Source organism: Mercenaria mercenaria, chromosome 19, assembly GCF_021730395.1.
Source record: "Mercenaria mercenaria strain notata chromosome 19, MADL_Memer_1, whole genome shotgun sequence".
Taxonomy (NCBI): Eukaryota; Metazoa; Mollusca; class Bivalvia; order Venerida; family Veneridae; genus Mercenaria; species Mercenaria mercenaria.
This window is the reverse complement of record NC_069379.1, coordinates 21417932-21441518: the sequence shown is the minus strand read 5'-3', so window position 1 is coordinate 21441518 and position 23587 is coordinate 21417932. Positions and strand designations below refer to the sequence as shown.

General features: G+C 34.0%; 1 protein-coding gene across 2 annotated transcripts; it reads right to left on the bottom strand.

The window, feature by feature from the left end:
* Nucleotides 1-1295: 1295 nt before the first annotated feature.
* Nucleotides 1296-19702, bottom strand: LOC128551061 (apolipoprotein(a)-like). Of its 2 annotated transcripts, none has more exons than XM_053531375.1 (6): nucleotides 15700-19702; nucleotides 15254-15344; nucleotides 14760-14936; nucleotides 14278-14451; nucleotides 13974-14147; nucleotides 1296-7942 (listed from the first exon to the last, which is right to left on the bottom strand). In XM_053531375.1, exons 1-6 carry the CDS (start codon nucleotides 16033-16035, stop codon nucleotides 7680-7682), a joined length of 1215 nt encoding a protein of 404 aa, XP_053387350.1. In that variant the 5' UTR covers nucleotides 16036-19702; the 3' UTR covers nucleotides 1296-7679. The 2 variants fall into 2 exon arrangements, with proteins under 2 accessions (XP_053387350.1, XP_053387351.1); XM_053531376.1 differs by having other exon boundaries at nucleotides 16089-19702.
* Between the last annotated feature and the right edge of the window lie 3885 nt (nucleotides 19703-23587).

Genomic DNA, 23587 nt, shown 5'->3' with positions numbered 1-23587 from the left:
AAACTATAATATACAATATACATATATAATTCATTACTTTATTCATATAGTAATTACGCCTGCTGTAAAACGACGATTTGTCATAACAATCAATATGTATGTTTAAGAAATTAGTTGTTAAGCTTCAATTCATATAAGCATTTTATTATAGGTAAACTCGATCCAAATTTTATATTTGAAAAAATGAAGAATTACTAGATATACTTTTAACAAACATTAAATTAACATATTACATGTATATGTGTATTAACAGTGTTTAAAATTAGGTTTGAAATAGTACTTATTGTACACATAGATAGCAAAACGCAGTGTACATATACACAGTCTCTAAAAACTGTTTTTAAACAGGGTTGCTTGCTCTGTTCGGAGTGAACACAACATTTCAGTCTGACAATAGGCTCGTTCTAAAATTAGCCGCGACAAACAACGCAAAATATTTCCGCTACAATTTTTCATTACACATGTCTGCGCAAGTAAAAAATCAAAACGTAACAAACTAAGCCAAGTCTGTATAACGTTGAATCATATATTGCGGTTACGGTTGTATTAATGTAAAAAAAAATATGTTTATAAATATTAATAATTACTGGGCCACGGAGTAATACATTCACAAAGTATTCCGGAGATAGCCGACAGCAATTTCCGATCAAGTACTAAACCAGCCGATAGAGCGTATTATCTCACGTGTACATCAACAACAAATCACACGCTTAATATTTGGGTGTGTTGAACAGGTCATTCAAACAAAGGTGGGATTATGTTTTACAGTAGATATACAAACATTGAACACTCAAATCAACACAGCAAAATACGCATAATAATGGCAAATTTAAAAAGTTCTAAGCTTGTTTTACTTTATTCCTGTGTTACCACTTGATAGGTCTATTGTTTTTATAGCATTGTCAATATAAATAAAAGCACTCCATAATTCGTTACAGAGGGAAGAATATTGCTCGTTCAAAGAGAATAAATAGAAATAAATGTTATTATATATTAAATAGCTGTGAAATTAGTTTTTAAACTGAGGTCAATGAAATAAGTTACTACAGCTTAGCCGGAGCTAATAAAAACTTTACAAGGCGAACATTAAATGTGCACTCCTACCTTGTTTTCAATGTGAGTTACATACATAAATAACATTGTTTAGTGATGTTCGATCACGATGACGAAGGTTTCCTTAATACAAAAAATAACTCTTATGACTTAAAAGCAAAGAATGCAACTAAGGCCTGGTCACGAACAATGTAACGGATATCATGCTCCTTAGCAACTACTTATGCAGAACTCTATGCCCAATAAAACTGTTACAAAAACACTTTAGCTAATGAGAAGTCATTGAACTTTAATTACATACATTAGATAAAAATGTAACAATAGTTGATTTTACCAAACTGACAATATGGTATACCTGATCACAAGGTTAACCCGTCATAAAATTAACATATATATTTTATCTGAGATAATAAATAAATCATATGTTTGCTTAAAATAAAAAAGAGTACAATTTTGCTAAAGTTTTAATACAACCATGTGAAAATGTTACAATTTAAGACGTCACACATACAGTATTCTTATACTCTGACTGATCGTGCCAGTTACAGTCCTGTTGAAACAATTATAATAATAGAACATACTGACCCGCATATTGTTTCTCTTCATTGCTACTGCCAGATGTCGCCCACCCGCTTAGCTCAGTAGGTAAGAGCGTTGGTCTACAGATCGCGGGGTCGCGAGTTCGATCCTCGGGCGGAACGTATGTTCTCCGTGACTATTTGATAAATGACATTGTGTCTGAAATCATTAGTCCTCCACCTCTGATCATTCATGTGGGGAAGTTGGCAGTTACTTGCGGAGAACAGGTTTGTACTGGTACAGAATCCAGGAAAACTGGTTAGGTTAACTGCCCGCCGTTACATGACTGAAATACTGTTGAAAAACGGCGTTAAACCCAAAACAAACAAACAAAACTGCCAGATGTCAAGTTTTCTCTTTCTTCTCTTCACTAATACGTCACAATTACCAGGAAGTACTTCCTTTGTATCGCTGTTATATAACTCAACATTTTTTTTGTTTCTCTGTAATCCACTTTTATAACAAACATTGGTAATAAACTTAAAAGAAAGTATTGTCATACTCCTACATGAAAAACAAGCCTTCAATTTCCAAAGTATTATGCTTATTTATTTTCAAGTACATGTACTTCCGGTTATACAACTTAGGAAAACATATGAAAGTATAAAATAGTGTAATTGTTAAAAATGTGCAAGGCAAACATTTTGAAATTATTGATCATTCCTCGCAGAAGTTTAAATATCTTAGTGTTAAGTTATAACTTAACTCCTGTCATATAAGGGTTACGGAGGTGTAGGCTGTGTCAAATTGTGTACATAATAAAGCGTGCTTTGATAAGAATTAAGAAAGGACAGAAAAGATAAAATTGTATGTTTTAGATACAATATTCAACTAAGAAATTTCTTGGGAAAGTGTGGCATTTTCTGTAGTGAAATTTGCCAACAAACAGGCGATCTTTTTCAAACCCAACTGATTTTCGCACAAGGTGAAATTTGTTGAAAAATCTACTGTAGGAAAGAGAAAAATCTCACCCCACCACACAATATACACGCGTATATAAGTATTGGTCAATTGTCAAACATGTGAAAGTCAAAGAAAACAATTTGAGGATTCTTACATGCATGACTCAGTTGTCCTGTTTAGCAGGTAACATAGACAGATTTTGTTTGTTTGTTTCGGTTTGTGTTTATGGCAGTTTTTCAAAATTAATTCAGTTATGTACCAGTACAAATCTATTCTCCGTAAGTAACTTTCAATTTCCTCGCATAAATCAGAAGTTGAAAACGAATGATTTCAGCAAAACATCTTTTATCAAACCGTCGCGGAGATCCATAGATCTGCGCTTTTCCTTCTGAGCTAAGTGGACAGGCTAATATAGATAATTTACTTTTCTATTATAATGATAAAGATTGCAACATGGATAGAATAAGTTTGACCAACGATATTCACTCAACTATTTCCCTCTATCGGCAGATCTTTGCTAATGAGTATTTAGAGTTTAACTTGTGTGCAAAAGACGATAAAGTTTTTCTAGATGATATTGAAATATTTTTTATTCACATTTACGCCTGTGGAATGAAAATACTATGTTTTGAATTTAAAATATCTTCATTCTGAAATATCAATGAAAATATATTTTCCACCCTGGGCGAACTCTGAAACATCTACCTAATTGCTTCCTTTATATTTCAGTTCACAAGTTTTGTTTTTCCTGTCGAAATTTATTGCTTTACATTCTGCCCAAAAACGAAAACATTCACGTGCGCAGTCGTGGTGACTAGCAACAAGAAATGTTTTGGATACTAGACCTTTGTTTCAGTGTGCCGTCTTAATTTGAACCATCTGACTGCATGTGGCATATTTTTCAGTGTTATTGTAATATCTAGTTCCTATTGTCCGTTGAGATGCCCACACTCAATAGAAATTAAATAAAATACAATTATAGAAGATCAAGAATTAACATTCAATCAATAATGCTGTACTAATACAAAAAAGATATTTTTTATGAATATGTTTTTAAAGGAAAAATCTTGAATGAATGATAAATTGCATAACAATTCTATTAATTTCACAAGTTTCCGCCATGAATCCTTTATTACCCGTTCCTGTCATTATCGATGCATTAACCATAATATCATATTCGTTTAAGTCAATAGAAAACAGTAATAAGCATTGCCTCCTTCACGATATTCTATAAATACAATGTAACTGAAATATCTGTTATATACTTTGATGAATGTTGCTTCTTACTACATTTATTAAACCTGATCTCTTTGGGGATGCCCCGATGATCGATTATAATAGAAAATGTCCTTAGTCGGCGACAATCGATAGATCGATTGTCACTACAACGAGCGTGCAACTATGCATAATTCATAGGTATTTCTGTTGTTTCTCTCTCTTTGTGAATTACTTTTTGGTTGCGGTAACGTTTCTCAAAATGGCGACATATCACACAAATCTGACAGCGCCGTGTGGAGTTTGTCTTATTCCAGCAATTCTCAATCTTGTGTGGAAATATTTTGGTTTAGAGGAACAAAGCCGGGGTGGAAAATCCTTCCGTCAAGACTAATCTTGATTTTCAGGTTATGTTTGCAAGTTATGTCGGAAAACATACGTTAATAATGATTAACCTTTTTCTTCTTTTCATAGACAAAAATGTATTTATTCTTAAAATACGTAGCTCCACCATTACGATTACGATACATAATTACAAAATGTATTAACATTTCTCGTTATAAAAGACAATTCGAATGATAATCAAAAACTGATGAAAGCACCTACTGATTTTTGTCGATGATTGATTATGAATCATCTATTGTTTATCCTGGTAGCGTTGGATATGGATAATTACCGTCTCATTTAATTTGCAGTCAGCGAATATCACAGTCACAGTCTAATACAAAAAATAAGTTTGAAAGAATTCTACGGTATATTTTATTACTTATTTACTTAAGCTTCAACAAAAAAATACAAAAAAATGTTAGAAGATGTTTTATTATGTATCCAAAGCAGAAACAGTATCTGTATTTAACTATTTATTTCTTTATTCATGCTTTTAATTAATTTGAAGAAAATTGTTAAATTAAAGATACAAACATTCTTTTTAAGTCTTATTTTCTCCTTACATATGTCTGAATGAATAGCGAACTTAAGTGACGTCACAAAATACTGACAATGTTATGAAATCAGAAAATATATTAAACATAATGCTAAAATATACCCAAGTCTTTTTGTCATCTCGATCTGTTTTGAACGTGATAGGCAATACAAATGATCTAACATATCTGCCTGTGAAAGACAGCTTCGATAAAAACAAACTGGCTTACGCTCTTTTTTATTCCTAACTGTCCCTCGGGTAAGAAAAAACCCGTCTAACACATGTATACATGTAATTTCCGCCCGTATAATTACTTATAAATAATTGATGTCATTTGGAATTCCTATGACATTTGTAACCATTCAAACGGAATGAGTACTAAAGAGAAAAGGTCACCACATATGTAGCAAAGAAGATTTAATCATTTAAGTTATTTGGAATAAATTAAGAGTTTTATGATGCGTTTTCTTCCATTGCCATGCACAAGTCTAGTAACAATAAATACTAAGAATAATAGGACTTATCTATTATCATTTTACTTGGTATTTGAATTATTATATACATGTACGTTAATGCTTATTACAAGAGTTTTTATATTTCTTTCAGTGAACTAGGTCAATCAAGAAAATATCAATATCAATACAAACAATATCAATACACATTGATCATTGTAGTTTTAAATAAATCTGTACCACATAGAATACGTTTTTGACATGCACACTAGTAACATTATTAGAACATGACACATTTAGCGCGACAGGGTTGCCGTCAGTGAAATTTGTTCCCACAGTGTTGTGTTTCAATATATATCAGAAGGGGGATTAATAAATCACATTTGTTTAAATCAAGTCTAAAATCATAGTACAAGTGACAGTCAAGGGTACTTGGCTTTCACCTTCAATACAGTCGCAGAAAGGCGTTTTCTGTTTTCAACATCTATACTTTCATAAAATAAATCTGTAGGAATAGCATTCGATCACTGTTCATCGGATATCATTACAACCATAACAAACAAGTAAGTGAGGTGCTAGAGGCATGTAACAAACACAAGGTAGTATCAATATATATTATATATTAAAGTAAGTGAGGTGCTAGAGGCATGTAACAAACACAAGGTATTATCAATATATATCATATATTAAAGTAAGTGAGGTGCTAGAGGCATTTAACAAACACAAGGTATTATCAATATATATTATATATTAAAGTAAGTGAGTAAGCGAAGTGCTAGAGGCATGTAACAAACACAATGTATTATCAATATATATCATATATTAAAGTAAGTGAGGTGCTAGCGGCATGTAACAAACACAAGGTATTATCAATATATATCATATATTAAAGTAAGTGAGGTGCTAGAGGCATGTAACAAACAATTGGTATTATCAATATATATCATATATTAAAGTAAGTGAGGTGCTAGAGGCATGTAAAAAACACAAGGTATTATCAATATATATCATATATTCTAACATAGCTCGAATTGGTTTCCAGTTAAACAAAGAAGAAAATCAAACGCAATATATCCTGCGATAAACAATGGTCGACGCACGGACCGGTAAGAGAGCATTATGACGTCAATTTTGACGTCATGTAGCCGCCTTTTCGTCAGATACATTACTCCTCGTGTAAATGAATTCCAGCATAATATTTATTGCAATATATCAACGTGCATGTCAGAATGAAAACAATCAAGGCCTTCTTGTGATTTATCGTCTAATTTACCACGGTTCATCGTTCAGATGCTTCAGTATTTAACCACTCGGGCTCACGCCCTCGTGGTTCAATTCCTACGCATCTGAACTCTGAACCGTGGTAAATTAGACGATAAACAACGCGAATGCCTTGAATATTTGTTAATTAAAGTAAGTGAGGTGCTTGAGGCATGTTACAAACACAAGGTATTATCAATATATATCATATATTAACGTAAGTCATGTGCTAGAGGCATGTAACAAACACATGGTATTATCAATATATATCATATATTAAAGTAAGTGAGGTACTAGAGGCATGTAACAAACACAAGGTATTATCAATATATATCATATATTAAAGTAAGCTTCTTAGTCTTTAACAAACAGGTATTTTATGGAATATTCTAACATGGCTCGATTTGATGTCCAGTTAAACAAAGAAGAAAATCAAGCTCTATATATTCTGCGATAAACAACGGTTGACGCGCAGACCGGTAAGAGCGCATTATGCGTCAATTATGACGTCATATTGCCGCATGACGTCCGATACATTACTCCTCGCGTAAACAAAGTCCAGTATAATATCTATTAAAATATATCAATGAGCATGTCAGAATGAAAACAATCAAGGCCTTCTTGTTATTTATCGTCTAATTTACCACGGTTCATCGTTCAGATGCTTCAGTATTCAACCACTCGGGCTAACGCCCTCGTGGTTCAATTCCTACGCATCTGAACTCTGAACCGTGGTAAATCAGACGATAAACAACTCGAAGGCCTTGATTATTTGCTAAATATTATACCTTGTTTCCTTTCCCAAATTGAATCCATGTATAATCAATACTATTAACATCATACTGTGATTGCAACCCCTTGTTATTACTGTTCCTGTTCTGAACAATCAGACAGAACATTCTCTACAAATTCTGCATTTGCATTTACCTTGTTGATTTTGATATTGTATGCATTTCAATATCCTAAGTGAGGTACTAGAGGCATGTAGCAAACACAAGGTGTTATCAATATATATTATATACTAAATTAAGCTTCTTAGTCTTATGACGCAGCTTTATCTAAAATTTACCTTCACAACATGCCTGTAGACCAGAAGTACATAGTTAAAAGCATTTAATTTTTTTCATATGAAAGAAATGTTTGTTATTAAGACTGTCATTTTACAATGATAAGCTATGTATAAATTAGGTTAGCGGACTAATAAAACTGATCTCGCAGAGTTGCTGTCATCGATAAAATGAATCATTACAAATGAAACAATTACACAGTTCTTCGATCAGATGTGTTGTATTTCATTAACACGACTGGACACCACATAACTCCCACCGTACACCTGGATCTGTTGTATAACACCAGGGGGCGCCACCCTCTCTGTCTGGATCACGACAGTAGTTCTCGGCCGCGGATAGAGAGTCATCTGGGAAATTGGCCGGATTGGTTCTGTCGTGACCATGAGGACTTTGTGCATCCCAACTCTGACACAAATAACCGCTCTGAGAATGATGACGTGTTCCTTCATACAAATAGGAATACCCGACAGTGTAGCAGCCAATATTTGCTGGAACAAGTAAGAGAACCATTTAATGAAAGATTATAAATTATTTAGAGATTCTGTAGTATTATTTTACGAGTATATAATACCAAGCAATAAGAACAAAACTGATGTGCTCATATCAGGATAGGAACAGCTTTTATGTCTTAGTTACCATGGCCTCCAGTGAACAAATCAAGCAGTATTACAAAAGGTACCTAATTATAACTTTTTTTCTCAATCTACAGTACTTCTGCTTTCCATGCCTAATGATAAAACTTTCGATCACTTATCTCTTCACAGTAGACAATCCTTTTTTGAAGAGGTAAATTTAGCATTTTCAAAGATCAAACATAGAGAGGAGAACATCCTTGAAATGTGCTTCCAGTGTCTTGATTGTTGTAAAGACTTACTTTATTATCATTTTTTAAAGAAAATCAATTCAGAAATGAGAAAACTGTTACTATTTAAAGTATGATTTTTGATCAAGTAAATCATTTATTTTTGACAACCATTATTATCTAGCACTGTTCACAAAATACAGAGGAAAGGGAACTGTGATTGTAATACAATATTGTAAAATGGTCCTCATTGCAAAACGATATATTACCGAAACACAAAAATTTAGTTTCAGGTTTTCAGAAGAACAGCACAAAATTGGCAGTTTCCAAAAGAGTCCATAGACCCAAATATTTTACTAAAATTATGTGAATGTAGCATCTGAGAAACATTATTATCTTTATTATTATTGTTATTTACCAGATTTTTATAGCGCTCTTTTCATTTATAAAATAAATGTGCAAAAGCGCTGAACAATACAGCATATCACAGAATGATATGGACACACAATGCAACATAAAATATATATATTTACATTAGAAGGTAGGTAACTAGAATCAGGTTAGAGTTTACATATTAATTATACTAGATATTTTATATACTTCTATAGCACAGTCATATAACACTTTGTTTTCCAGTGCAAGTTAAGTTTTAATAGACCATAAAAAAAGAATGTTTTTTCAATAATCTTTTGAAAACATTCGAACTTTTAGCGGCTCTAGTGGAAGCCGGAAGAGTATTCCATAACTTCGGTGCCGCTGATGAAAAACGACGATCACCGTACCTCACAGTTTTTCTTTTTTGGAACGACTAGTTGGTTTGAGTTTTTCTTGAATCTAAAATTTTTGCTGGCTGATAGAGTTCTAGCAAGTCTTTAACATAGATCAGTTGATTGGTCATGCATGCGCAATGCTTTGTGTGTGTGAACTATAATCTTAAAGTCCACTCTTTGAGTAACTAGTATCCAGTTCAGTTCGTTTCACTGCGAAAAAAGAGTTAATATACAGGAATGTACGGGCTTCCGTATATTACCCATATACGGGAAGAAATACGAGAAAACTAAAATACGGGCGTGTACGGGGCTCGTATACTTAAAAGTCCGTATACTAATAAAATACGGATTTACCTATACTATGAAATACGGAATTCTTGATAAACGGTACTCTGTATATTATTGAAATACGGGAATTTTATAAAGGGTTACTCTGATCGTAAACAACAACTTATATTTCCCGTATATGTCTGGTGTATGGGAATAAATTAACCCATATATTACGAAAATACGGGACGTATATTTCCCGTATATGTTTCGTTTACAACACCGTATATTTCCCAAATATTCTGGAAATACGGGAAATAAATAATTTGTATATTACGAAAATACAGGACATTCCCTATATTCTTCGTATACAACTCCGTATATTTCCCGTATATGCCGGAAATACGGGATTTACATAATTTGTATATTTCGAAAATACGGGACTGATATTTCCCGTATATTCTTTGTGTACAACGTCGTATATTCACGTATATGCCGGAAATACGGGATTTAAATCATTTGTATATTTCGAAAATACGGGACGTATATTTCCCGTAAATGCTTGGATTCAGAAATGTGTATATTATCGAACTCAGAAATGTTTGGCAAAAATATAAGTGATAATAATCTGGTTATTAAGAGGTTAGAGCAATAATTAAAAGGAAAGTCTGTTCACCGAGTTTTGCTAGTGATATGACACTCTTAAGTTAAAATTTCAGATAGATTCATGGGTTAAAGATACATTGCTGTCTTAAAACACCTTATGATAGAGCTTTTGAAAATCTTTAAATACTTTGAAATGAAATGCGTTTGTTGGTAGCCTTTATTATAGCATAAGTGTGACCTTGATCTTGAAGCGGGCCATCCGAAACATGCGCTCTGACGTCGACTCGATGTTATTGACAGTTATGCAAAGTTTGTTTAAAATCCTTTAAGCAGTTCAAAAGTAGTTACAGAGCAGACACGAAACAATGTCATATAACTTTTGACCTCTAAGTGTGACCATGATATTAAGCGAGTAAACGAAATGTTGTTTCGATATGGAGAACATTTGTGTCAAGTTTCTTCGAAATCCTTGAAGGGGTTTATGAGTTACAGTGCGGTCACAGAATTGCTTACGGACGGACGGACACCGGCGTCATAATATTATTCGCACCCTTCGGGAGTATAAAAATCGACGACATTGATTAATTCACCCTTTTTTAACGTAACGAACTTTCTACAATGTACAATGTATGTTCGTTCGTGTTTTCAAAATTTCTACATTCAGTGTTTACAAATAACAGATAAAGCGAAGAACTATCTCCAGATATTGACTATATACTTTTTACTCCAAAACTAATACGTTTCGTCAACTGAACTGCATCAGAGTATAATAACAAAACAGTATGACGTCAAAGGAGACGTCAATGACGACGTCAAAGGACTTTACCCATTTTTGCGTAATATTCACATATAGTACAGGATCAAAAATAGATACTTAATCCCTGCAAAAATTGTAAAGCATAAATGATATTAATACAGGCAAGAAAAGCTAACTAATATGCAAAAATACATTAGGAAGAATCTGTGTGAAAAAATGAAAGACTCAAATAATATTTTAGCATTGCCATAAGGCCAAACTGTATTCAATGTAAGAACCAAACGAGTGTCTCTTTCAAGAGTCTAAACCAGTCACTTTTTACCAAGTTGATTGGCATGAAAGAAAAATTACTAACAGAGTGATTTTCAGAATTGAAATGTTCTAATATCAAATTTATGGGTATTCATTCTTTTTGAAAATTTCTAAGGTGTTTGTCCCACATATTGTAACTTACACTTTTTGCATGTGATTAAATAAATAACATTTTCAGACAAGCAGTTAAGATTGTGTTTATCATCGTAAGTTTTTAAGTTTTAAGAGCTTGTAAACGGTGCAGATTCAGTTATATTAGCGCAGTGAGAACACCGTGTTCTACTGCACTTGAGAACACCACCATTTACCTCCGAAGACATCAGGCAACTGTGAAACAAGATATCACTAAGATTTGTAGGTCGCTTGTAGGCAATAATTGGTTTGCCATTTGCCAGGTTGCGTACACTGCTTTTCTCAGATATTTCAAAAAGCCCCCAATATTTATTAAGATTCTGACCAATGTTTGGTAGGAATGGGTTGTTTACACAAACAAAGGGGATAATATCATCTGTATTCTGCCTGTGGTCGGTCATGGCTTCTTCGGCTGACAATGCTGATGCCTTAGCTAAAACATTATCAAGGATATGACTTGGATAATTACGATTTTGGAAAATACATTCGCAGTTTCTCCAATTCATTTATGAACAAATCATCGTTAGAAATGAGACGCCTGTTACGATAGGCTTGACTAAACGGGATCCCTTTCTTGCATGAAAGAGGGCGACAGGATGAAAATTCAATGCATTGATGTGTATTGGTTGGGTTTTCATGAACAGAAAAATCAAAATAACCATCTACTGTTCTATCAATATTAACATCAAGAAATGTAGCTGTATGTCTTGAATAACTGTGGGTGAATTTTACCCGAATACGGGATTGTATACTAGGTCCGTATATTTGTAATATACACCCCGTATACTCCCGTATTTTTGATATATACGGGACAATATACTCCCGTATATTGACCTTTTTGTCTCAGTGTTTAAGACCGGAAAAAGTGATCATATCGCGATTTTCTTGTTATGATTCGAGCTGCAGTGTTCTGAAAATTTTGAAGTCTATGCAGAAAGGCTTTCGGAACACCATGCAAGAACGCATTGCAATAATCAAGGCGTGAAGTAACGAGTGAATTTACTAGCAATTTTGTAGCATCTGTATTTAGATATTTCCTGATGTGGCCTATTTGACGTAGCTGTCCGTATCCTGATCTACAAACTGATTTGATATGTTTTCCATGCACATTTTGGAGTCGTGAAAAGCGCCAAGATTTAGATGGTTTAATGGTCTCTTCTCCAGTTTTCACAGAAACCGATTCAATGTGTTTCTCGTTTCTTTGAGGGGTTAAAACAGAGACTACAGTTTTATCGGCGTTGATTTTCAACATGTTGCTGTTCATCCAAGATACAATTTCGACGAGACAGTTTTCAACACAGCGTAAAGCATCCTTCCGGATTTGTTGGTTTGAAAGATAAATAAAGCTGCCCATCGTCGGCGTAAAAATGGTGATTAAGTCCATGTTTCTTGCATAGTGTGGCTTTCCAAACGAGCATCGGCTAATTTTTCAAGTATTTAAGACACATTTGGTAAATAAGAGACAGGTCTATAGTTCTTCAGAACATTTGCATCTAGATCTGACTTTCTGATAAGTGGTTTGATCAACGAACGTTTGAAGGATTTCGGATCATACGCCTTTTCCAAAGAATTCGAAATTTATTATTTAAGTGAGAGATGATAGCAGTTCTTCTAAGCATTCTTTCAAAAGCAATGTCGGAACTGGATCTAGATAACACGATTTACTTGCAGATTTAATTTTTTTCACTTCTTCTTATGAGACTGGATTAAATTCATCAAGTTCTTCTATTTGCGTGTTCGAAATTTCCTCGGTGGTAACCGCACCGGTTTGTAATACTATTTCTGACCTAATTTCATTTCTTATTCCATCAATTTTATCGATGAAGAAATCGCTGATATTTTGTGCTAGTTCTTTGGAAGAGAAAGATGTTGGCAGAACGGCCTCCTCTTCTCTACCAAGAAGATTCTTTGTCACTTTCAACATAGTTTTCTGATCGCGTCAACGTAATTACAGAAATACTTCTTTCTGTGTATAACTTACTTAAAACATGCAATAAACATAGTTATGTAATTTTTTTACAAGGGCCAAATAACACAAAATCAAAGTAACCTTATTGAATGGCTAAAAATGATATCCTTTATTACAAATCATATTTTCGATAATTGTTTTCTTATAATTCATGCTGGTCAAAAGCTTTAATATTGATACACTAAATAGCCTCAGAAAATAAGAAATATGTTTGAATTAAACGTCTTCTAGATACTAAACTTTTGTTTAAAAGTTTAGTTTTATGTGTCATTATAACAAACACAAGGATTTCAGAAACTAAACTACTCGAACAAAAATATGTTGGAAAGCCGATTCATCGCATTGAATATATCAGAAACCCTTTAAAGGCTCTGGCCTCCAGATCTTACAGCAACAAAAGAAAAAGAAGACAAATTTTAGGTGTAAGAAAATAATGTTATATTTCTTAGCATTGGAACTGAATTACTCTCATACTATATGTTATGGAAACTGTTGTTGTTTTCTACTTATTTTACACTTAAACTTGAAAAAACGTTTCTAACACTCTACTCAAGGTAAACTGCGTCATCATAATAATCTTTACTAGTGGTCATTAAAATCGTAGTTTTCCGCTGTGCATTGGTATACATGTACAAAGAAAACGGGAAAGGCGTTCCAAGATCGAATTTCGGCTCATGCATCTTGTTTAATTATTGTTTTTACATTTTCAAGATTTTTTAAAAAACAAAATCTTATATTCATACAAGTTTTCAAGTGTAACTATTTTAGTTATTATCAGGATGTCAGTGTCTTTGAGAAGAAAACTGCTAGTTGAAACAACATTGTGTCAAGCTGATCTTACACAATCAATTTTGACTTGATTGAAAAGGCATTATACTACAAATTAATAAAATTATAACATTACGTATTGGTGTACAAACAGCCCCGGCGCCGCCCCATGTTCCATCGTCACATGTCCTGGTAGAGTCTCCAGAAGTAATCTGATATCCAAAATCACATTCATATACTGCCACAGCTCCATGTGTTGTTACTGGTGTATGTACTGAGCCATCTGTGATACCTGGTAGGTAACCACAATCTGTAAATAATACGCACGCCTTTAAGATACTGTTATTTAACTGAAGGACAATCTGATATTTGTTGAAATTTAGTTCATTAAAATGTTAAAAAAGTCTGCAGATGAAAGATACTTCAGCTACTGGAACTACCTTTGATAGTACAAGTTGGTTGTACACCACTCCATATGCCATCCACACATGTTCTTGTAGAATCTCCTGAGGTAAAACCGTATCCATACTGACACGAAAACGTCGCCGAAGCTCCATGTGTTGTAACTGGGGCCGAAACTGTTCCATATGTTACATCTGCCAGAGGTCCACAGTCTAAAATTATTGTCAGTTTAAGATTAAATGTTATTATTTTAAGTTACCGTACAAAAATACATTATCGTTCTGTAAGTAGTTTGTTAAATACCACGACGCAATAGCCCCAGTAAAAACTGAGTTTTTCCATTCGAGCTGAAAACAAACCATCATGTTAACCATTATAAAACATATTTCATTCTGAGGGCATTATTTGCGGCTTTGATAGAAAGCTTTTTGATTTTAGGTATTCAAACAAAGACAAAGTTATTCTTCATCTTTCAAGAACTATGTGTAAAATGAAACAACTATCTGGAACAATAAATAACCTTTCAAAGAGCACACTATTGTTTCCCCAGTCCACGTTCCTGCTTTACATCTTTTTGTTGTGACGTCATCAACGATTTCGTAGCCAAAGATACATGAGTACGTTGCTGCTGCCCCATCTGTAGTTATTGGTGCTGACACAGTTCCATGGCCAATAGTCGGCGCTGGTCCACAATTTTCTGTCGGTTTAATGTCATTGATGAGTTAAAAGATTTTTTTTTTGTATTTTTATTAACTTAAAAGTATTTTACAAATTGTAGTTAAAATTATATGGTTTATAAGTATTTTACAGGCTGTACATAAATCTAAGGTTCTGTTTTAGAATCAGAAACTAACTGATATATTGTCAATGTGCTTAACAAATTTATCGGAGGAAGTTTGAAAATGATGTTCGATTTCTTTATCTAATGAAACATACAGTTTCAAACAGCACCTTTTTGTAGCCTTGACATTGATATAAACCATTATATCAGTTAAATATGCAATACTATAATACCCTTATCCACGCATTGAAAGTCACTGTGTCCTAACGGCAAGCAAAGTTGATGGTTCTGACAATTGTGAGCTGCGCAACCACCCATCATTGACTGTAGAAAACACAAGAAATTGGAAACAAATAAAGACAAATCGCCTCATTTTCTGAATAAAGACAAGCTAATTTGCAATTTGTCAAAAAACAGTCGTCGATAGTTTTCAAAACCCATATAATTTGACAAGGAAAAATATGTCGACAAAGCTACTGCAGAAAAGAGAACAATCTCTGCCACTAATACAAAAGACGTTAAAAAATCTAAATACTACTAAACCTATCACATTTACACCTTTGGAATGAGAATAATTTGTTAAAGCTCTATGTAATTAAGGTGCAAGTTCTACAAAATTGAAGGAGTAAAGGACACAATTTTCAAACAGTTTTGAACAGTTTGTAATATTGATACAAACCTTTGGCCATTCTTTAATATCCGTAAAAATATACTCCCAATCCTGTTCGAACTCTGAAATATCTGCCGAACTGCTTTCTTTATATTTCAGTTCACAATTTTTGGTTTTCCTGTTGAAGTTTATTGCCTTACATTCTCCCCCAAAATGGAAACATCCACGTGCACAGTCGTGATGACTGGCAACAGTTACCTCAAGAAATGTATATGGCATCAGACGTTTATTTAAATGTTCCTTCTTAATTTGAAAATTTTCTTTACTTGTAGCACAGACTACTAAAATGTCCAAAATGCACACTGAAACCGTAAAAAATAGAATTTTGGTAATGAAATTGTCCATTTTTAATCAATTTATTAATGGAACCAAGATTGCATCAGCAACTTTGTGTATACCTTTGTTCTTGCAACAGATCTTCCACATAAAACCGCATGCTTAAACAAGCAATAACATATGTGATTTGTTGATGCTGTAAATTTAAGAAAAAAATCGTTAAACCACAAACAAAAATTGATCTCATATATTTTCGTAACATCCAATGGAAAAATATAAAAGAGTACTCTTTGAAGGCCAGATGCCAACCAAGTAAAATATCAATTTTGATCCAAGTCAAATATAAATCAATCCGTTTCTAATTTCACGGTCCGTTCAACTGCAACCAATGACCAAATACATCATTAATAGTTTAATTATCTTCGAATATTTTCCTACATGCAAGAGAAGTTTGAAGCTTGTGAGAAGAACATAATCAATCGCATCAGTTGCCAGTTGCCTTTGATTGTAGGTAAAGGTTAAAATAACTTTATTGCCGTTAATAAATATCTAAAATGTTGTCATAATTTGAGATAATAATATTATTTGTCAAGCAGTTTGTTATAGTGATACAATGCTAATTGCAGTCTTTTTAGTTGCATAACACACGTCTGGTAATCTACAGAGCTACAAGGAGTGTTCGATATGAATTGCTTATTGTCCTCTAGCTCGATATCCACGTGGGGCACGATAAAAACCAATACCTACCTGTATAGGGTTATTCAATACCTACACAATGGTGTATAAATGTACATGTTAGACTAAGTGTAAGACATAAAATTTGCCATTTGAATACACGCAATCAGTGACCACTGTAGTAAAAATGGTCGGTAGAAGCGTCGACAAGAAAGATGAAATACGGGCTTACATCAAAGCTCGCTCAAAACTTGGTTGTTCTTTGAAGCAGCTGATGACTGAACTTTCTACTGCTTATGGACCTTCTTGTGTGTCTTATGACACAGTTCGGCGGTGGAAAAAGAAGTCTGAGTCTGGTGTAGAGTCCATCAAAAATGCACCGAAATCAGGTAGGCCAAAATCTGCATCTCGTAAAAAAATCGTTTCCAAAATAAAGGGAAACATTGAAGGAGATGCCAGATTTACAGTTCGTGATATTGCACGAAAGGTATGCATATCACTGTCAACGGTTCACCTTATTTTGAAGAAGCATTTGAAAGTCAGAAAGATTTCTGCTAGATGGGTGCCACATCTGTTGACTGATGAGCAAAAGAGGCAACGGGTTAAAGTGGCCAAAAAGCTGCTTCAAATGTTTCCAAAATATGACAAAAAGCAGTTTGCCAATGTCGTCACAGGTGATGAAACCTAGGTCCATTATTTTGAGCCCGTCAGAAAGGTTAGCAATAAGATCTGGGCCACTAAACACAGCAAACGCCCAATAATTGCCAAACGTTCTTTAAGTGCAAAGAAGGTTTTGTATGCAATCTTCTTCTCTGGTGAAGGAGTCGCAATAAAAGTGCCGGTGAAAAAGGGCAAAAGCATCACCGGAAAGTACTACAAAGACGTAGTACTGAAGAAACTGAAAAAGTATTATTAGAAACGACGCCCTGCCACTGGTTTTAAACATGTCCGTCTTCTACATGACAATGCCCCCGCTCATACCTCCGCAATAGTTACGGCGTTTTTGAAGAAGGAAAAAGTAACTGTTTTGCCTCACCCCCCGTATTCCCCAGACCTTGCCCCATGTGATTTCTTTTTGTTTCCGAAATTGAAATCATTCCTTGCTGGGCGGAAATACCAGTCCCGACAGGCACTTGGATCTGCCATTCATCAGTACCTTATTACTGTGCCCAAATCAGCGTACCGTGACGCCTTCAAGAAGTGGATACATCGGCTGAAACTTTGCATTTCTAGCCACGGGGAGTACTTCGAGGGCATGAAATGAGCCCTTCTGGGCTAACTTGAAATTTGAAGTCTCCAGATAGAAATAAGCAATTCATTTCGAACATCCCTCGTACCTCTTTAAGAGGTATACGGTAAACTGCTCTGTCGCAACTTTCGAGGTACGATTACACGTCGCGATAATGGAACATCAACAAAGGTGAGTGTCATCATATTTTTTTGCATTTTTACAAGCAGTGTATCGATTATCAAAAATCGGGGATAGGCGATGTAGATATGATTTAACTTTACAGAGAACTTTAAGTTTGCTAATTCATTCTTAGTTTGTGGTCGTGGTGATGTTTACCAACAAGCTGATTTACACTCAACAAAATTCCTAATCGGTCAGGTTTTATTGTATTACACGAAATTTTACATACCGACATCTAAATAGGTACAGCAGCTAATCATTGATTTATTTTTATTTTTGACCGACTAATCGCCATAGTAACCGCTTAAGGCGTTTTTGCCAATTTACCATATTTTGCACGTGCATGACATGTACACCAATATGCACGTATTAATGAACACTTTTGGCATTACTGAAGAAAGTCCTCCTAGAAAAACACATATCATCGTTAAATTGACATAGTTCATAGTTTAAACGTTTCAATATTTACTTTGGGTTTGTCTCGTTTAAAAAAATATAAAGTTATTGTTCCATTTGATATACATATGTATGAATTTTCCATGTATTATTTTGATAAAATTTTTTCATGAGATTATTTTGTAAATTTTGAATAGTTGTACATTCTGTTAACCTTTTTTCTCCAGACAGGCGAGTTATTGTGAACGCTCGATGTCCGTCATCCGTCGTCTGTGTTTCTCCGTCAACATTTAGCTTGTGTATGCAATAGAGGCTGTATTTTTCAATTAATCATGAAATTTAGTCAAAATAATTGTCTTATTTAAATAAGAAAATGTATTATCTGGGGTCAAAAAACTAGGTCACTAGGTCAAATAAAAAGTAACAAATTAATATGACATTTTGTAAGTAGGTACTTATCTCCTACATCGGTGTTCATCAATTGAAAATACTCGCGGTCGTGCGGAAACACGATTTGCACGAGCGCGGGTATTTTCAATTCATGACCACCTCCTACTTGGTTAGTAACCTACACATAACTCCTCTCTCTATTGCTATTCTATTCATACCAAGGTAAAGTTCATACCAAGGTAAAGTGCTCACAAGCGGTATCACAAACAACGCACGTGTCTGTTGTGTAAACTAGGTCAATCGCATTTGGCAGTCCTGATTGGACAGTCTGTTTTATGTAAACATTGATGATTGACAGTTTGGGATCTGTCCATTAAAAATTATTTGCACCTGCCATTGTTTGCTTAAGAGTGGTTGGACAAGCGACTTCAAACTATTCCATGCTCTTTTACACTTCACAAATCCATAGTGTCAATTAACATCAATTATCAGTTGCATTGTCATATTGACTTTTCACAAGGTCACTTTTATTGACATGCGGTACATTATAGAGACAAATGTGATGCTGGCGATTTATGAATTAAGGCCCGCGCGAAACTGCTTTTTTGCCGTTTGCGCGCAATTTCATGCTAGCGAATTTAAATGATTTCACAGTACATGCTTTTTTCTCTCCTATTTTCGCAATTTAAAGATGCTAATGATCTTACGTCATAATATGACAAAGTTCAAATTCTAAAGAAAGATAATTTTACTGATTGGTTCAGATAAAAGATAAATTGATAGTAATGAAAGTAGCCGCGAATATTAGAATCTCAATTATAAAGAAAGTTCTTAAGGAGGAACCCTACTATAACGTTTTTAGAGCCCACGTTATTGACTGGTACCAACAAAAACTGGAAGATATTTCTGATTTAGATATGTGTATATTTTTACGTTTAATGCATCAGTGACGTTTCCATGATGCCGCAAACATGACCCCTTCGCGCACTTTTAACGTCAGATAAACGGAGAAAAAATCTTCCTTGAAATTATTGTACCGGCAATATTTTTTTACGTAAATCCATAAATTATACATGAAATGAAAGCTGACATAAATCTCCAGACGATGATTTAATCGAAATTGCTCTACGTTCTCGCTTAATAAAATGAGAGCCAAAAGACCAGTTTTCTTTTTACTTAAATTTTCCACAAAAATAGCTTCGCTCAGCATTAAAGAAAAAACATCCATCCGTAATTTTTTACACTAAAACGTCCCGTAAATATAATAGTAAAAAACAGAAAGTTTTACCGTGCCGTTTTGTGGCTGTAAGAACTTTTTTACCATCACTACAGTAACATTTTTCGACGCTGAAAAAAATGACGTGAATGTGAAAATATGGACCTTAAGGTTAGGAAAAAAAAAGGTTGTTTCTGGTAACATTCTAAAAAAATAGGGTAGGTAGCTAAGATGCCGCAAGTTTTTATTTACACAGTTACAATAAACTATAATAGATTTTTATTTATTGATGATTTAATCGGAATTGCTCTACGTTCTCGCTTAATAAAATGAGAGCCAAAAAACGAGTTTTCTTTTCACTTAAATTTTCCACAAAAATAGCTTCGCTTAGCATTAAAAAAATATCCATTCGTAATTTTTTGATTAAAATTGAATATGTTTTACGTTAGTATGTTTATTGAATAACAGCCAAAATTTAGAAAGTTCTGCGGTGTCGTTTTTAGGTAATTAGCTGTGATGCGTTGATACTAGGTCCACAAATATTTACGTTTTTTTCGACGTCACCGTTTCAAATTGTTTTTGAAGATGACAAGTTACGCAACGTTCAGATTAAATTGATGTTACATTAGTTATCCCATTATTTAGTAATTGTGGTAGCTTTTATGGAATGTGTAATCACACAGACGGTAACACTATCATTAGTTAACATACTGCCAGATCCGAATATCTACAGTTCAGACCCAAAATACGGAAATATTATGTTTCTGCGATGATAAGTACTATTTAAAGAATAGACTATAAACTGAGACTATGGCATTCGTTTAGAGTGATAAGAATAATTATTACATCAGGAAACACTAGTGTAAATTTCCTTTCAGTGACCACTGCGTGGTCATATCCGAAGTTATGCAAGACAATGAACATGTATTATTTGAAACTCTTCTAACATATACAAAATTATTGCTAATACATTTTCCCTAAAAGAGAGTTATAGACCTTAGCCTATTTAACAACGCAAATAGTTAATATATTTTATATACTTGGTATAAAGCGTACCATATTTATGTAGTAGTTTTACAGAAATGACCGAATTTGTCTATAATAGCATAAAATATTACACATTTGTTCGGAGCAAATTGGCCGATCGCAGTCACGTGCTTGGTGTAGACAAAAAGACATGTAGACTCAGATAACAGCGCGTAGTTCTGCACGGATTTCTCGACGTGTATTTTACGATTTTTATCGCTTCTTTATTACTAGGTATACGATATATTACTCTTTAAAACACGGATGTGATGTAATCCTTTGTTTGTTTTGTCCATTATATAGGTTATTGTACCGATACCGCTCTATACACACGATTATTTTACTATACCTGTCCATTATTAACCTGTAACTGTCCATTCTTAAAATAATGGATACTTTAAGAATGGACAGATACAGGTTAATAATGGACAGGTATAGTAACAACCTTGTACGTTGAGAGGTGCGAGTACATCAACCTATGAAATTCGAAAGTTTCGAAATATAAACTGCAACAATTCTTTTCAGAATTTGTAGCTGTAGTAAAATAACCCTGAAGGGGAACGTATGATTTTGACCTAACTCGCCCCACAAATTATCAGTCAAATGAAAATCAAACAATGTGCCAAAAATAATCATATATATACCGACTGTTAGTTTAAATCTTCAACCGTTAGAAAGTTGTAAAGTCCTCTTTGTGTACTCCTGAATCGCAACAGAAAAGTATCGCAGATATACACCTGGTATGGCATTTTCAGTCGAAAATAGATATGAAAATAGGCAACGTAATGTAAAAACAAGAGCTGTCGGAGGACAGCAACGCTCGACTATTCAACAGCCTTGTCATTTGAATGAATATTAAAGTCGTAAAGGGGGTATCATTTTGTATAAAATTGCAAAAATGTTTATGGAAGATGTGCAAAAGCATATCAGCTCATGACAATGGACAATTATGCAAGTTTCAATTCATTCTATTAGAAGGTACTGAGACCAGTTTATATACAAAACATTTTACCAACAACTGCTTAGTCGAAAAAAAATAGCATAATTTTGTTAAAATGCAAAGTAGAGTTATGACACCTGAGCACTGCATATCAGATCATCACAGTGTACAAGTGTGTGACGTTTTAATCCAGAGTTATGGTACCTGTGCAGTGTAAGCCAATGTATCACTGAATAAGGTTCATGTAAAGTGTTTAGAAACTGCCCCTCAGGTGAATTTTTGTTTTATGTTTTTAGGCATCATAGGCCTTTGTTTTTCATAAAATGTATACCAAACTGTTCAGAATATGTAGAAGTGTCTTTCAAGAGAATTGTTATGTTTGGAATAACAAATTTTATCTTATATCACATGTACTTTGCTCGTCCATATTCTGTTGTCAAATTGTAGAAAATATCAAACTTTCTTTTCAAAAATATTTTGACATTATGTCTGTACTTATTGTGTGTCTAACATATTTCTCCTGGTACTCCCAGTGTTGAAAATGTTAAAAGCATGTACATTTCAAAACGTTGCAGTAATTGCGAAATGAAAGTGAAAGTATAGCTATCAAAATGACAAAATACTGCTATGTTTAAGAAAATATGTAAGTTAACCATATTTCATTACTGGGAGTACCCAGATAAAAGCACACACAACAAAACAAACAAAGAAAAGTACGTTTGAAGAAGAAGTTTATTCTACATATTTTCTACAAAACAGAACGTTGACAGCCGAAGTGCACGCGATATTAAACAAAATATACATTCCTAAACAATCTTCCCTTTTATTATTTAAAGTATTTCCTACTTACTCTGAACATTTCAGTGTATTTATTATAAATGGTAATGGTCTGTGAGATATAAATTTCCAAAATTTATATTCACCTTCAAGAGGGATGGTGTCCAAACACTTTTGATGAACCGTAACCAAATCGGGAAGCCGACGCAGACTCATAGATGAAATAAAATAGTGGAAAACTGCAGGTCACGCAACACGACATAAACGAAATTGTTGCAGGCTCGGTTTGCTTGAACCTGTTCATGGACGGTAGTGGAAGTGCAAGCTACCGTCCGCGCCCTCTAGCCCCGGGTTGAGCAGAACTCAACATTTACACATGTACCAGAATGTAATTTAGAGACATCCGCAGATGTGTTCATACGGCGGTGCACACGGAACCTTCATTGATGCACAGAGTGCAATTCCATGAAAAGCGGATACAATAATGGTTGGGTCCTAAACGAGAAAACAATGGGCAGAAATATCAAACTGGAGTCCAATAGCTCTACCTATTCTTTGAATAGTCGAGCTAAAACACATTATTTTCCTTCTTTTTCAAATGCTGCAGACCTATTTTTCTCATGCAGTGTTCGTGTAAAATTGGTTAAATTATTGCCATAACTGACATTTGTTGCAATCCTACCCAGAAATGAGCAATTTCACCTTTCTTCTACAAGCACACAGAAAAAAAATGAAAAAAAAAAAAAAATAAATAAATAAAATAAAAATAAGAAAAACGTTAAGTTCTCTA